General features: G+C 39.6%; 1 protein-coding gene across 5 annotated transcripts in view; it reads right to left on the reverse strand.

Annotated features, from left to right (window-relative positions):
- FREM1 (FRAS1 related extracellular matrix 1) overlaps positions 1 to 17,524 on the reverse strand; it is a 102,210-nt gene that overhangs the window by 42,766 nt on the left and 41,920 nt on the right. For 4 of the 5 annotated variants that reach the window (XM_030567431.1, XM_030567432.1, XM_030567433.1 and 1 more), the window contains exons 13-22: positions 16,584 to 16,751; positions 16,033 to 16,241; positions 15,567 to 15,660; positions 12,829 to 13,081; positions 10,961 to 11,158; positions 9,429 to 9,614; positions 6,589 to 6,785; positions 5,158 to 5,383; positions 2,845 to 2,989; positions 208 to 349 (exon numbers count right to left, since the gene is read on the reverse strand). In XM_030567431.1, the coding sequence (XP_030423291.1) occupies positions 208 to 349; positions 2,845 to 2,989; positions 5,158 to 5,383; positions 6,589 to 6,785; positions 9,429 to 9,614; positions 10,961 to 11,158; positions 12,829 to 13,081; positions 15,567 to 15,660; positions 16,033 to 16,241; positions 16,584 to 16,751 (1,818 nt within the window). Of the gene's footprint in view, positions 1 to 207; positions 350 to 2,844; positions 2,990 to 4,497; positions 4,557 to 5,157; positions 5,384 to 6,588; positions 6,786 to 9,428; positions 9,615 to 10,960; positions 11,159 to 12,828; positions 13,082 to 15,566; positions 15,661 to 16,032; positions 16,242 to 16,583; positions 16,752 to 17,524 lie in introns of those variants that run through there. The other variant, XM_030567435.1, reaches the window with a different exon arrangement.

Here is a 17,524-nt window from a genome sequence, read left to right on the forward strand (position 1 = left end):
GGTTTTAACTTCCCCTTCACCTCATCCTAGTATCAAAACCTCTGATTTACTATTTTGCACGGTTCAGCTACACAAGTCAGTTCATCACAGCAGTGTATTCCAAAACATGAAAGACATTCAGGATAAAAAGAGAATCCGCTTCTTTTTGTTCTAACAAGAGAGAGCTGTTTGCTTGCTTGCTTTTTGTTAAAGTACTTTAAGACTAACCTTGAGCTGAAGCTGCCCGTTTTCTGGAATTCTTTCAAATAAATAGTAAATTCTCTCCCTGGGGGTGTCTTTATCTTCGGCTGACAGAATAGCACTAGAAATTATTCGGGTTTCACCCATGTTCACCTCTATCTCATCCTTCCTGAAAAAAAGAAAAACCTCATGCACTGATGTGAAAACGGAAAAGTAATCTTTCCAACAAGTGATACTACTGCCAGAAAATGGATAACCCAGAAGCTGACAGGAATAATAACTGCAGAATGACTAAAGGAGAACACATATCTGCACAACAGTAAGCAGAGAAGATTGATTTCTCATAACAACAGTGAAAAGCAATACCAATGAAACAGATCTGAAACAACTTTGGACGTAACAGCAGGAATCAATTCTCTCTGCCCCCCTCCATAGTCATTATCTGGGTTGCCTTAGAGGGGCAATATGAACAAGGTGGCCATGATGCTATCACAGGACATACCAATAGGTGCGTCATTGGCCCTTTAGGGGTCTTAATTCATTGGCTGTTCAATCATTGGCTGGCTGAGCCCTGAAAAAGAGCTCACACGAGGTACCGAGGCCCATTCTGCTGGTTGCCTATGCTTCCCTCCTCAGACTTTCCATTAGCCCTCCAGGATCGAATCACTGTAAGGTTTTGCTTACAGCCTTTTGCTCATTGGTGTCTGTGGCTGCCATTGCACAAGAAAATACAGAGTCAGGTAGGATGGAAATCCCAAAATGGTTTAAAATTCCTCCAGAGACTTACTCTAGCCTAATTCTCACTCTCTCTTTCTCTGATTCCCTCCCTTCAGCTAGTCCCTGCCTCTTAGCAGCTCTCTCTTCATATAATTTTACTATTGTTATTATTTATTACTTGTATGCCAGTAACTTTAATTATGTACTAGGCACCAACCAGCGATAAGGTAAAACATAGCCTCTGCCCCAAAGAGAATGGGACTAAAATGGGGAGGAAAGGTGATCCCAAATCAAAGGGTGAACAAGATTCCTCACTGGGGAGGACTAATTATAAGATCTAATCACTGCCTGTCAAGGCAGCAACACAGTTTCTGGGTTCATCTGGGCATAGAAGGCTAAATACACTTATCTGCAGTCACCTCCATACCTCACTCCAAAGAGAGAGTGGGGAATGATGTACTGAACTTTATCCAAACAAGAAAAACATCAAGGTATATTTGATCAGTAACTATGATTACATCATTTCATTTTATTAATATGTAAACTGTACCCTGCATTCTGAGCTATGGTCACTACTCTTGCTCATTGCGAGATATATAGTACACATGTAATTGTAAAATTAACTTTTATATTCCTTATTTTTGTCTGGGTTGATGAAGATACACATTCTTAAAATCTATGCCTCTGCATTTAGCAAGGAGTTCTAGCAGTTTAAGAAATATTGTTTCCAATAACCATCAGCAGCTAAAGGATGGAACTTTTCACAGAGTGATCATAAGAACATAAGAATGGCCATACTGGGTCAGACCAAAGGTCCATCTAGCCCAGTATCCTGTCTTCTGACAGTGGCCAATGTCACGTGCCCCAGAGGGGATGAACAGACAGGTTATCATCAAATGATCCCCTGTTACCCATTCCCAGCTTCTGGCAAACTGAGGCTAGGGGCACCATCCCTGCCCCCTGGCTAATAGCCATTGATGGACCTATCCTCCATGAACTTATCTAGTTCTTTTTTGAACCCTGTTATAGTCTTGGCCTTCACAACATCCCCTGGCAAAGAGTTCCACAGGTTGACTGCATTGTGTGAAAAAAATACTTCCTTTTGTTTGTTTTAAACCTGCTACTATTAAATCATGTCAGTGGAAAGCTTCCCGCACTCTCCTAGTCAAATTAAAAACAGATCATATTAGCTTTAAATGCAACTGCAGCAGTTACTTCTAAAAGATCAGGAGTCAGAGTGAAACATCAGTCATGTGTGTTCCTCCATATAGCATTATCCTGAGTTTAATTAATTTGTAAATCACAGTTTTGAGGAGAGGGGAGGAAGTTAACTCATCCCTTGACTGGAAGATGAATGATGATTGAGAGAGAATATTTTTAAAAAACAAAATCTACTATGAATGTTCAGAGCTTACTCTGTAACTCTACAGAGCCTTTTAGTGGCATGGGGTGATCTCAGATGATAGAGAATGGGTTCTTTCTCAATCCCCAAATCCTAGGCTATTTTCACAGTGTTAGCTGATATGTACCATAGCAACATGTCACCAATGGCCAGGAGAAAGAGATAGCTGGATAGCTAAAGTAAATCCCACTGTATGTATTGGCCAGCAGAGGGAGTACAAAGATCAGGGTTGCTTTTAAACAATATTTTAACCAAGGTCTAGAAGACAAAATGAATATGTGCCTAAATATAGATCACAACAGCTGTTTATTATTAAATAAAAAACCAACATGAAAAGAAACTTTGTGATTTAGGCATTTTGTTGTCAATGGTGATCTTGATTGGAAATGCTCTTGTTAAACAGTCCTATGGTGGCACACGCAGGAACATTTCTGTGGCGTTAGTCTATGGCTATTTATGGCAGAATAGCCCTATTAATCACTATTTTGCTGTTTTGATCACTGTTGAACACATCCCACAATTTGGAATAGAAACATGTGGCTTACTTGCTCAACATTGGCTTCTCGTCATTAACTGGGATGATCTTTACCAGAATGGTTCTGAGGACTTTATGTTTCCCATCTGACAGCTGGAGTGTAAAACCATCAGTGAGGTTTTCAGAGTCATCATGCATGTACATCAGCCTCATTCCTGGGGAGAGGGGAAAAAAAGAGAAAAAATAAAATCTGTCTCCTTCAAAATCTCTTTCACGACATGTCCCTCTGCCTCCATCATCCTCCCCCTCTCCCCAACCCACCATGTCTTCTAGTCACAGTCAGTTTGTTTCAGGTAGCAGAGGACAAGGCATGTAAGCAACAGCTGTTCATTAATCTATCATTACACCAGCAACTCGAAGAGAGCAGCATGACTTGTTAAAAGAATGAAACTCCTTTCCAAACTATCTGTGTTCTGAAAAGGTAAAAACTTTTCCATCCGGTCCCATCCACCCCAATTTAAAATTTCTACTTGACTAGGGGATAAAATGGTCAGAGCTCACTCCTCTGTGTCTTAACTGATCTGTAGGGAGGAAGCATCTTTAGGGAGGAAGACTGGTGTTGTGACTGAAACAGTGGATGGGGGATTCAGGAGATCTGGCTTCAGCTCCTAGCTATGACACAGACTTTCTGTGTGACATTGGGCAAGTTATTTAATCTCTCTGTACCTCATTTCCCAATCTGAAAAGGAACAATAATCTACTTCCTTTCTACTACCCTTAATCTGTCTTGTCCACTTAGCCTGTTCTGTAGGACAGGGACTGTCATGTTTGTGCAGTGCCTTGCACAATGGGGACTTGATCTCAGTTGCACCTCTAGGTGCCATCATAATGCAAATGAACGATAATCAAACCCCACATGTGAATACTTAAACTTTGGAGAAGTAATTAAAAAAAGTAAATGATCTGGGCTATTTCCTCTCTAATTAGAACAATGGAGAAATAAGCATAATGGATAGAGTAAACATATTTATGTCATTATCACTGCAATAGGTCCAACTTCCATAAAGTTTTTTTTACATTGATGTAAAAAAATTGTTTTAAAAATAATAAAACATCATATTTTCTTAGAGAAAAATGAGACCTGTCATTGTCATTTTTTGTATTTCAGTCTCATTTACACATTGTCAAAAGGATTGCAAGGATTTAAATGAGCAAAATTTATCTAGTGCATTTAAAAAGCCAAACAAAACATGACTCCATAAAGTTACTTGTTAAATCCAGATTATTTTCACTTAATTGAATTAGCTGTTTTTCCCTGTACCATATCCATTTCACATGTAGGTCCATGATTTAACCAATGCACAGCTGTTCATTCCTCAGTGGCTAACACTCAAGATCTGGTTGTTTAAGTCAAATGTTTGAATGAACATACAAGGGGAACAGGCCTAGGACAATGACATTTGCTAGGTCACATCTGAACAACTGTCCCAAAGCTGGTTCCCAGATTATCCACCAGAATGGCACAGGCTAGGGTGGCCTGCAGGTGGCTAGACAAAGGAGGATAGAGAGGTCATACTGCAGTTCTTTGCAGTGAAACTTTAGTGGAAGGGTACTGAAGTGGTAAGGTCTCTAAAAAAAGAGAGGGGAGGAGTCACACAACTGACATGGGGTGACTAGGAAAGACGGAATGGTTAGGAAAGACTGAGGAATGTAGGATGAGTACCTGATATTTTTGTGTCTACTTTTTGTGGAAGGAGATCAGATACAATGGTGATGGGTGACCTTATAAAAACAGAGGGAGAATATATTTGTCCTCGGTGCTCTGGGGCCCAAATTCTGATCTGAGTTACATAAGTGTAAATCTATTGAAATCATGTTAATTACTTCATTGTTCTCCAGAATATCAGAGTAGACAAACAGGTTTCAATTAGCTGGTCATGGTTAACAATAGAGCCCCATCTCCTACCTCTATCACGTAGAGCAATTTTCTACCCGTGACTACATAACATTCTTAAAAATGACCAGAGCAGATACTAAGTGGCATTAAAAAGTGTTAATTAAAACATACTGGCTAGCACATTTTAGACCTCTCATTTTCCAAAGCAGATGATCTCCACTAAGGGTTAGAAAACTGTATTATTGTCCTTATGGGAAACTTGAGCTGCAGGCTTCCCAGAACGAATTTCTTGAGAGATTCCCAAGGGATTAAATATGTTGAACTCAGAATATGCCTCTCAGATTTAATTTGCTATTCTTAAATTTTCCTATGAAACTATAGCTAGGCCAGGTGAATAAGTGATGAATGTTTCTTACAAGGCTACTTTGTCTGGTATGAATTTTTAAAGGAACAAAAGGACTGATGCAAAAGAAATGCTGCATTTACCGTTCTTAAGAAGCTCCATGGAAAAGTCATGCACAGGACGTTCACGATTGTGGTGACTGGTAATGAATCTTTTGTAACTCATAATATCATTGCCATAAACTCCATTAATGAGGAATCCATGCTGGGGCTGCTGGACAACGGTAAACATCAAATGATCTTGAGGTACATCCAGATCAATCACATTGATTACAGAGGGATCCAGTTCTTTCATTTGGCCCTCCTGCACCTGAGCAGCAAAACAAAACAAAGCAACAATTGCCATGATTTTTCTGTAGAAAGAGTAGTTTCTTTCTCTCTTTCTCTTTTTCTTTCAGAAATGGAATCCTTTTCCCTCACAGAGAGCAGCTAGGTCCCTCCCACCATTCATCAGAGGTGCCTCTGAAACCAAAAGGAAAAAACAACCCTCCACCTCCTTAGCAAAGATTCTTTTATTGTTTAAAACTCTGATTCTTTGAGCTCTTACTTACTTACCAGCATAGTGCTTACTACTTTGGCAGCCTTACTGAAGTCAATGGGACTATTCACAGTAGTAAATGTTGTTATGCTCACAGTAAGTATTTGCAGGAACTGCCCCTTATAGATCAACAGAACACAAGAAACCAGCTCCCTGATTCTCTTCTCTCTCCTGGGGTCAAGCTGAGAATCTGGCCAGTAATGAATAAGAAGATGCCCTTTTTACATGGTCATGCTTATGACCATAACCACTCCTACATACATTAAGAGGCGGTTACATGGCAGATCCACACAGTTTGAAAAAAATTAATATTGTAAAACATTGCATATATACACAATTGCACATCAATTCTTTGGGATTGATGACAGGTGAAATACCGACTCTATTGAAGTCAATGGCAACAGGGGCTGGGATTTCATCCTATGTATCCACCACCCCCCTTTTTTTTTTTTTTTTTGGTCAACAGGAAAGTTCTTTTTTTACAATGACAATTTCTTGTACCAGATTATTGTAAAGGAAACTGAGAATCATACAAATCATCAGTGAAGTGGCTTTTAGCTCTGGGCATTTTGGGGTCATGAAAAATATTGGAGCTACATCTATGTGTGTATATACAAAAACATGTACATACAAGAGGTTAGATAAATATACATAGACATTACAATAAATCAAGTCTGCTCACGTAAGTAGTTAAAACACTACTAATGTTGGTAATTGGTGAAATTCACTCTTGTGCAGAGCACCAGTACAAGGCCCGTGCATCATTAACACCTTATTTTAAGGGCTGATATGAGACTTATGTGTTGAATAGGCCTTGTGTTTCACTGCACAGGGCTGAATTCCACTCAGCAGACTAAAAGAAGGGGATAGGTTTCAGAAAGATGCTAATATGTATATTAAAAAGGAGCCACTGGCTATATATATTTTTTCTGGCATAGAAAGTCATTAGATATCTAGTATTTTGTATCTTTCCTTACAGTTATGTTCCTTGCTATGAATTCTGGGACTTCATCATTTGTTGGGTTGATCAGGACATAAAATGGAGTCTCCACTGAATGATGCTTCCCATCAGTGACATAAATCATAAACTGGTCTGAAGTTGGTTCTGTCCTCACATGCCTGGACTGCACATAATTTATATGCAAGGCTTTCAGGTGTTTCAGCTGAAATGAAGCTTGAGAATTCAAAGAGATGACAAATTAACATATTTATTCGGATTCCCTTTTAACAAACACTGTAATCCATTAAACACTTGTAAATCCATGCTCATTCCAGGTACAAATAATTTGGGTTTTACATATCTTTAAGCATTCTTAATGCTGAGGAAGCAAGGGAATATGGGCCCTAAATAAAACACACCGAGTTTGTGTCTACACTATAGAGATTATATTGGCATAATTACATTTGTGTAGCTACACTGGCATAATTCCATAATGTAGACACATGAAGGATTTTTTCTATCAGTATGGGAACATCAGTTCCCCAAATGAAGTTAAGTATATGTTGATGGAAGCATTCGTCTGTTACATAGCTGTGTTTACACTGGGAGGTTAGGTCAGCATATTTATGTCAGACAAGAGTGGGTTTTTTTTCACACCCTTGACCGATGTAGCTATGTTGACCTAACTTTTAAATGCAGACCAAGCCTAAAGAGCACATCTTCCATCCTGGAGAAATGTTAATTCTCCGATCTCAAAGTGAAGTTACACCAGGAATGAATTTGACCTGTCATGTTCAATTTCTTTCAAATCCAACTTAGCTCAGGAGGCTTAGAGCAAAAAGAAATTCAGACTTTTTCCAACAGAGGTAATCTCACATCACTGTGAACAGCGTCTTGCTGCTTCTTACACTGCAGTTGTAGATGTAAGCCAAGAGTGGCCCTCCCAAACCAATCAAATCTGTTTATGATCAGTCCAATGAGGGAAGTGGCTTAGGTAAATTGGGCAAGGCAGGAACAGATCTACATCACAGTTTCTTAACTTTTGTGTAGATTTCTTTTTCATTTAGAGCCAACGTCTGTCTGGCCTTTATATGAGAGTATAGTAGAGTGACAGAAATAAAAAGCCTCTCCTCCCACTCTTTGTGCAGCATGTATAAGAGGTGAGCTGATGCTCAAGGTAGCACAGAGACTGTTGCTTCTTTATTTGTCTGGGATACATTAGTGCCCAAAGGGAATATGGGAAGGGGGAAGGAAGAACCATGGCTGCTTTCCTGCCAATCACAAGCCAGCTCTGCTAGCTAGCCGCACATGGTATGTCTACATAGCCCATGAAAATGAGCATCCCAACTCGGGTTGACAGTGGATCTCTACCTTTCCAGACTTCTGTACCCCTTTCAGGAGTATGATTTGCCTTGCGCACCCCCAAGTCTCTCCTCACTTGAAAATTACTTACTTACAAAATCACACATAAAAATACAAGTGTCACCACACACTATTACTGAAAAATTGCTTACTTTCTCATTTTAACCATATTATAAATCAATTAGAATATAAATATTTTACTTACATTTCACTGTAGAGTATACTGAGCAGTATAAACAAGTCATTCTCTGTATGAAATTTTAGTTTGTACTGACTGCACTAGCCTGTTGTAAAACTAGGTAAACATCTAGATGAGTTGATGAACCCCCTTGAAACCTCCACGGGTACCCATACCCTGGCTGAGAACCACTGATCTAGACAATGCTTTGAAGTTGTGGCTTGGACTGGAGGGTGGGCTCTGAAGCCCACCCCCCTCCATAGGCTTCATCAACCAAGCTGCAACTTCAAGGCACTGTCTACACAGCTATTTTTAGAGCACTAGTGTGAGCTGCATTACCCCAAGTCTGTTGGCCCAGACTGGGAGTTTTGGTGTTGCAGGCTGTATAAACACACCCATGGGGGGCATATATTGCATCCTGCGAAAGGATGTAGCAGGGCACATGCTTCACCTCTCCTGCCCCCCATATACTGGGGAGCTTTAAGAAGCATTCTATCTTCCTGAGACCAAATGCCTCACATGATTCTCCTTCTGGGATACTGCAGTTCTACACCACCCCTCACTATGGAAGATGTGTGGTTTGCACAATCTAGCCCTAAACGAGTAAATGCAAGTAAGTAGACAGAAAAAGGTTTGCCTAAATAGGGACTTTGGTGAGATTTTCTGAAGTACCTACATGACTGAGGAGCACAAAAAACACTGGAAGTCATTGGGACTTGTGCCACTCAGTCACTTAGAGCCTTGTGAAAATCCTACCTATCTACATTTTCAAGAGTGACTAGTGATTTAGGGGTGCCCAACCTGAAACACCAGTAAGAACCCTGACTTTCAGAAAGTGCACCACACTCTGCTTTGAAAATTAGGCTCCTTTAAAGTGTCTGAAGATGGACACCCAAAAAAAAACAACATCGAGGCAACCAAAATCACTAGTCATTTTTGAAAATGTAGGCTTAGAGCCTATCTGGAGGCATCTGTTTTTAAAAATCTTGCCTATAGTACTTTACTAATGAAAAACAGAAGTGTGTGTGTGGAAGGAGGGAGTACAGAAGAAATGTGAAGTGGCAGAGTAGAGAAAATAGGTTAATATATTGTCATTTCTAACACAGACTGCAGCTCAAATGTGTAAATCTAAATATGCTTAATTTTTCTGAGTGCCGATTCTTCCTCGCCACCCACAGCCTCAGTGTTCTCTATTTATGTACACCTGCCTTCCCAATAAAGACTAAATTAAAGCATACACCTGCCGTGACTACACATCAGCCTACTGCCTGGCAGTCCATTAGCCAAGCATGTAACATGTACAGTATTGGTGTTCTTGCCCTTATGTCTACACATACCTATACTTATACCAATGTTGCTCTTCTCAAACCCAGGGGAAGGTAGTATATTTTCAATGTAACCAAACTGGGGAGGAGAAACCAAAACAAACTCTAAGTCATCTGCTGCAGTGTCGGGGTCAGTAGCAAACAAATTGTTAGCGGTAATAACAGCTGAGAAACCCTCATCCACAACAAACATGGCACCTAGAGACAAATGATATGATGATGAGTATTATTTAACTCAACTTACTGGGGTATTTTACTAAAGAAATTGGCACAATAGCTGATGGGAAACTGCACTACAAACAGGCTGGTACAAATGTTTTCTAATCATGGTATCAACTCCACTTTCTCATCATGTAAGCAGGTGAGTGGGGGGTAGGGGGAGGAAATCACAAAACAATTTTACTGATAAGCCATTAAGTATGGTTTATGTGCTGCTCAAGATCAGTTGTTACCTCTGTTTGTCAGAGCATTAATTGCCTGAGAGCTGTTACGAATTGCTCATAATGAGCAATTTTTCATGCATTGGTGTTTAATTTTCCTGCTGGGACAATACTTCATTTCCAGAACATTGCTTGGGTGATAGGCTGCAAATTACAAAGCTACCCATACATATGTTTAAAGTTCATTTGCAATACAGAACATATACATGATGCCTACAGTAATTAACATTATAAAATGACTTTATAAAAGAAAAGATACGTCCATAGAAAGTGTATTTTTATGACAGGTACTATGGGCCTGATCCAAAGCCCATCAAGGTCAATGGAATCTGTTGACAGATTAAATTTAGGCTATCAACTACAAGATGACTTATTTTCTTTACTATTTGTTTTTTTGATCCTTGCAAGAACAATTGAAAATCTGGCTTCACATGTATTAAATGAATTACTTGTACAATGCAACTTATCTTTGTCTTCATTAATTAACAGCATAAAGTGGAAGTACTATAAATATTACCCCCTCCCTTCACATGGAAAAGGCCAGTTTGTAAAGTGCATGCCAAGAAGTAATAGGTAAAGTAGAGAGATATTTATAGCTATATTTTTGTTTTGCACAACCCTGTGTTATCTAATCTGGATCCAAGTTCAGTTTTGAATTCTTGTGAAGTTCAGAGATGTTTGGATCTAGGTTTTTGGTTCAGGACCATTTCTATTATTCTATCTATTTATTACACAGAAGCATATGGAGTACATTTTCAAAGGACTGAGGTTCAGCCTAATTTTTTGCAGGCACTTGCAAGAATGAAAAGTGGGGAAAGATCTGAGTACTTGAATCTTTAACTACCTGATCTGCACATTGAGTCAAACAGGTAGGGGCAGTTACTCAGATTTGCACTTGAAATTGAATTCAAGGTGCAAACTGTGCCTGCAGAAAAAGATGCCTGTGTGGAAAAATTGATTGATATGATCTAAAAGTTTTGCATGTTTATCTCCCTGTCTGGTCAGTTTTTGGTGCTAGAAAATATTGAGAATCTAGCCTCTAGCCAACACCAAGTTATTCAGGATAAAAGATAATATACTAGAAATAAAGAGGAAGATTTTCACCAATTGCAATGGATGGTGGCTGGTTGTCCACTGGAAATACACTGATGTTAAGGTCATATACTGGAAAGGAATCATGAAGTGGTACTGGAGGAGGAGGAAGTCCATCATAACAGCAGTCATTCACATCCATGCCAGCTTCACCATCAGAGATAACCAAGGTTAGGGTGTCAAAACAAGGTGTCAGGCCAATCTCCCCACCTGGAAAAACATGCAACAGATGATGTTCTACAATAAGAAACCAAAACTCAATGAAGCAGTGAATTATATCAATTATGGACCATCCACAATATTCTCAGGGTAAATTGTGAGATAAAGAGGCTAAAAAACAATAAAATTAAAATGAAAGAGCTGAAACTGCTTGGTTCTGTGTTTTTCAAAGATATAACCAGAGTCTATATAAGCCCTTCTCTGCTGGAAGAACAAGATGAAGAAATGGTATCTTAATCAATGCTATTTACTATAAATAATCTACTTTGTACCTTTTGCTGCCAGGGGTCTATTTCATACATGACCAATTAATGCTCAAAACCCCCTTGGTCAAGGAAGGGAGTTACTTGTCGCAAATCCCCTGTGTATCAATGGAGAACAGGCCCATAATTCCTAAAACACTGACAATCTTCCTATGGAGGATGGAAATGAATCCATGTCCTGGACAGAATTGACAGAAGGACATATGAAGATACAACATCATCATGCCAGGATGTTTTTATAGACTTAGAAATATTCAGATCCATATGTGCTGCATATCCCCCAAAAAATTGACACTTCCAAACATGGTTGTTTATTGCTAAATGGACAACTAAATCCTATAATAATAAATGCTATTATGACACCTCCAAAGTAACCTCAATTTTGCCCAGATAACCTCTCGGGGTATAGAGTCATTTAATTCCTCTATGATGTTAACAAATAAGTATATCAAGAGTGACCATATTCAACTTCTTCCCTGCATGCTCAAATTACAGCTGCTCCTCTAACAACAGATAGAAATCACAGTGAAAAGGTCAAGACTATTCTCAATTCTAGCACAAAATTATGAGCTAAGCACGCGCAGAACTGGAGATTCTGAAACAAGAGTTGGAACAATAGTGTTCACACACGTATAGAAGGAAAACACTTATTATCCAGGGAAAATCCTTGAAGAGTATTCTAATGGCCAAACTCTCAGGAAGATGTAACTGGCCTTGATTTGCATGTGCAATCACCGGTGCTCTTTTGACATGCAAATACCTAGAGCACAAAATGTAATCGAATCCAAACCATCTATGAAGTTTCTAGAAAAGTTGCTTTAATTTTAAAAACAAAACAAAAAGAACCCCTTGCTAAAATTATGGTTTTCTGTCAAACCACAACATAATTTACCTTCTAGTGCAAAAGGATTGTAAAGTCTCCAGAACAGGTGTGGCTGTTGAGGACTCCCCCAAATCATTGGTGTTGTTCTATTGAATCTCTGTATCCCTCTCTGGAGTATAAAAATAATCTAATTTATCCAAACACAGGTGTGAAACATGTTCACAGTTGCAAAAAAATGTTAAGATTTATGTTTTTACCATGTTCAGGAGCCATGTTTTAGTCTACGTATCGAGCATGGTAAATGTATTTACAGGTAGAAGGATTAGAATCATGACTCCATAAAGGGGCTATGAGATCGCTTCCCATCCCAACAGGCAATTAGAAAGGGTTACACGACACATTTGGGCCACAACTGTGTTTCACAGCTGTGTTTGGATGTGGTTATTTATATGCAGTAGTGTAGATGCAGGCTTTCAGCACCTCCTAGTGATGAGCTGCCAGAGTTATCTGGATTTACACAAGATCCCATGGCTATCTGGCTGGACCTCCAATCTAATGCTCTTCTAGTCACTTACTAGTATGCTTGTAGGTCACTACTCCAGAGACAATGTCCGCTTGGGAGAAGCGATCCACGACAATACCAGCTTTCCTCACAACCCCATAGTAGGGCTGTCGAGCCAGCATAAAAGTCAGTTTCATGTCGTCGTTGTCTGCGTCGGTGGCATAAATGTACTCTGAGGTGATGACCACTTCCTCACCCTCTGGACATTGTATTAGGGGAACAAGGCCATCTTTCATGATAGGTGGCTCATCATTTACAGGTAGCACCTAAACAGAAAAACACAGACAGTTTCACTTACATCACTTGGCCTTGCAAGCACAGTTCACTGGGAGGAAACATGGGGCATACTCAACTAAAGTGAATGATTAGACTTTCAGATGTAGAAAATAGGCCAAAAAATTGAATAAATTACATGCATCTACTAAAAAAAAAGACAGAGGCAGATGGGAAATACTGAAAGGCTAAATAAATAAACAAACAAATGAAAACGCAAATAAAATGTAAGAAACCGGTCTTAGCTCAGGCTGTATGCACTATTAAGCATTGTATACTAAATTAGTGACAGCCAATCTTTATTTTATAATGGAATTAAATCCTGGGTCCCTCATTTAAGAGGATCTCACAATGAAGTCAAAATAGTCTGACTGAAGTTAATGGGAATTTTGTCTGACTAAGGACTAAGGAAACTCAGCAGGATTCAGTCAGCCCCATGAATACATTTTTATCTGAAGCAGCAGTGCCATTCATAACCCATCAGAAAACGAATGCATGCTGCAATGCATCTTTGATAGGGCACGGATAGGAACCTCTGGACATAAAAGACATATCCTGATAATTTGTGGCCGGGGCGGAAATCAAGGAGTATAAGCCTGGCATTTTGGGCCAAGTTCACTACTGGTCTAAGCCAGTGCAACTCCATTGATTTCAGTGGAGATGCATCAGTGTACAACAGTGGTGAATTTGGCTTTTCAACTTTCTATAGTTGGGAGTTTACCACAGGGGAAGGAAAATTTGGCCTTTTCCAATTAACATTCAGGGGTTTTATAAGCCTTCAAGTTGTATAACAAAAACAGTATGAAGCTCAGATGATGCTCTTTTATGGATTACACAAAAAGAAAGAGAAAAAAAAGAGAACAAATCCAAACTACACCTATGACAGTCTAAAAGTTAGCACCAGATACTGGCAATAGGGACACTGTCGGCTGAATTTCTAACCCTGATGATTGTAAAGAAAAGCTTGAAAATGTGCCCTGAGTCTGACCTTAGCTTTCAAAACACTGACAGTAAATAAAAAGAGCCCTATATGTATTTTTTTAAAATCTCATAATTTTAAAGCCAGTCTCAAGATTCTCGGGGGCCACAGCACATGATTTTTGAGCACTTGGGACAGCAGCACTGCAAAATCTCACACATGTGATTCCCTGTTGCTAGTGGGACCCTGTGTGATCACGAACTGGAGATGATTTGAAGGGCGAGGGTTTACTAGATGATCTCTTTACTAACAGGTGGCCCCCCTATGAAAATGTTTGGCAGCTGTGGTTTTAGGGAATTGCTGGGACTGATTCTAGTTCTTCTCTAGCAACTGTGCTTTAATTTTATCTAGCACATAAATACACATGGCTTCAGCACTCCAGGCACTTCTGCATATTTTTACCTTGTAACTGGGCAGCTTGCCTCATTAAGGGCTAGAGGTTTGGGGCCAGCCAACCCTTCTTACTAAGATGGCACAGCTGAGACGGGATCACGTGATTCCCCAATAAAAGCAGCGGGAAACTGCAGACAGAGGGGGGATGTTCAGAGGAAGCTGTGGCAAAGACTGCAGAAGAGCTTGAGTGAGCAGGCTGAAGGTCAGGGACAGCGGATTCCATGGAAGTAATAAAAATATCCAGCCACGTAGGGCTGAGAATGGCCTGTCAAGGCTGGGAAGAGCTCCAGAGAGCAAAGCCGGGGAAATTAAGAAGCCCCAGGACAGAGTTTTGGAATTGTGTCTTATGCCAATAAATTGGACCCTGGTAGAAAGGGCATTATTGAACAAAAAAGCTTGTGTGGAGTTTTTTAAAGAAGCCCTTTAATGGAGGAAACTGAAGTAGGGCACTGCAGAGCAATCTCTGGCAATAAGAGGGTGCTCTGGGGGAGGTTGCGTGATGATACATCCTTTATCTTTATAAATACAAAGTACAAAGATCTTAACAGGGACTCTGTCAGATCAAGTCCAGCCTCAAATTTAGGTTTTGTAGAAACAAACATTTACAAAACCTAATGGTCAAAAGATTTTGTGATTTTTCATTAATTCCAGTGAAAACATATTGGTTTAAAAACTTCATTGCTGTTTTTGCAAGCCAAGCCAAGCATTTTGTGGAGTTATTAGGAACACAAATATGGAAGGAAAGTTTGTTTTTAAAAAAATAAAGAATACCACTTTGCTGTGTCCCTCTGAGTGTGGAATTTATATCTTCAGAAAGAAAACTCTCTTTCACTCATCTGACACACGCACCATGTTTAATTATGGGGATTCATTCCTGACAGTAGTGGCTAAGCAGGAGCAGGTGCAGATGTCTCATCACTTGTACCTGCCAAATTTTCTCTCTAACCAATATTGTCACATAACTTCCAAAGCGAACAGCAAAAAGCCCATCTAGTCTAACTCCTTCCAATTTCTGAGGAGCTCTGAAGGCTTTCAGAACAGATACATTATCATTTTCTATGCAGATGAATGCCCTCATGAGTACAAACAGGGAGCAACACACTGACCTTGACCTGTAGGACAAACTCTAAAGAATTAATGCCATCTGTGGCTGCAAAGAAGATGTCATCATGCAGAGTCTCAGAGCCATCATGCTGATACCTGTGGGAATTAAGTTCTGCACTAATTTCACATGGACAATATGTGTCTGCATCAAGAAGAATAGCAAGCATTGCAGGACAATACTGCCCAACTACCCATCACAATACAACATGGTTTCCTGACTCAGTTTTACGGCCTGCTCAGATGTGGCAGTTCATTCACTATGTGGTGGTGATATAATATTATTTTTAATGCAAACTTAAGAATCTGCAGAGAACATTGTAGGCCCATGTAGGCCAGCTGATGTACATTTATTGAGCTCCATTGGGGTCAAGCTTTGCCAACTCACACAAACTGAGGCTCTTGGAATTTAACACCAGTTTGATGGTGAGAATGAATAGTAACAAAACTAAAAGCAGGACCTTTTCTCACCTGACTTTTAATGTGTGCAAGTCCTGGCAGGTGAACCTGTCACCTTTGTTCATAGGAAATCCATCCAGTTCTACCATTCCATGCAGTGGCTGCCTCTGAAGGTAGATGTGGAGATTCTCCTGTTTTGTGTCCACATCTGACATCAGAATATGGCTCCCTGTAATGGTGCACAGTCCCCCTTCTTCCACTTTCAAGTTATTTGTAAATACCTGAACAGAAGGGAAGAGATGAATTACCATTTCCCTCTACACCTTTAAATTTGAACTAGAAAGAGCTTTTGGGTTTAAAAGATGAAACACAATAAATATCAAAACACCAAAGGCATAACTCATCTGTCATACTCTGGGAGGATGTAAGGAACTTACCACAACACAGAGCAAATATTGGCTCCAGCCACCAATCAGTAACAGATGGATCATTACAGCAATATTGTATCTGTTTAGTAAAACCATATTAATATTCAGAGATTCACACCCTCCCTCCATCACGCGCACACACACACACACACACACACACACACACACACACACACTTCTCACCCACATATGTACCTCTGGAGCTTGATTGTCCACTGGAAGAACTGTGATATTAAAACAGATCCTATACAAAGTGCCTCCATGCTGATTGCTGACTGAAAAAATAAACTGGACATGCTGAGGTTCAGGCCCAATGTCCTGGATAGGGGGCATATAGGCAACTTTCATGTAGTTCACAGCATGCTGAAAAAAGTGAGGAAAAAAGAAAGAAAAAAAGGAAACTGTCATTTAAAATCTTAAGGTATGTTTTCAGAAGGATGACCTTTTCTTTGGGTATGATCTGTGCCCACAAAATTCCCTTCTGAATCTTTGCACCCACATTTCAATTACTGGCACAAATTTGAGTATCTGCACCTCTAACTATGAATTAGCTAGATAGAAATGCAAAGACCCAGATTTGTGGAGGTGCAATTTACAACTGGTAACAGAAGATGGGGGCCTCAGCCTGGATGAGGTATGCCATCTCCCAAACCCTTTTTATACAATGACTTTTAAATAATCACAAAGTGTAGCTTTTAATACTACATTCACTACAGTATCTGTACATCTATGAATTCCAGAGATCTCTGAATTTGTCATTAGCAATATTTATTCATTACACATCCTTTGTTTACCCAAATCACAACAAGATACTAAAGCATGCTCAAACTATCAGCAAAGTGTCCCATCCAGAAACTGATCTTATGCACCTGACTGAGTAGTTCAGGACTCCAATTAGAAGGCTATAAGGAAAACTGCTTTGCAACATTAACCATACAGTAAATTGTAATGGCCAGGCAGTTTACAAATGTTAATAAGAATGGGATTTATTGAACTACAGCATAGTAAAAAACAGTAACACAGATGATAATTGTGGATGAGACCAATCTTGGAGGGGTTGCAAGTGCTTTGGAGGATTGGATTAGAATTCAAAATGATCTGGACAAACTGGAGAAATGGTCTGAAGTAAATAGGAT

The sequence above is a fragment of the Gopherus evgoodei genome, chromosome 6 (assembly GCF_007399415.2).
Source record: "Gopherus evgoodei ecotype Sinaloan lineage chromosome 6, rGopEvg1_v1.p, whole genome shotgun sequence".
Taxonomy (NCBI): domain Eukaryota; kingdom Metazoa; phylum Chordata; order Testudines; family Testudinidae; genus Gopherus; species Gopherus evgoodei.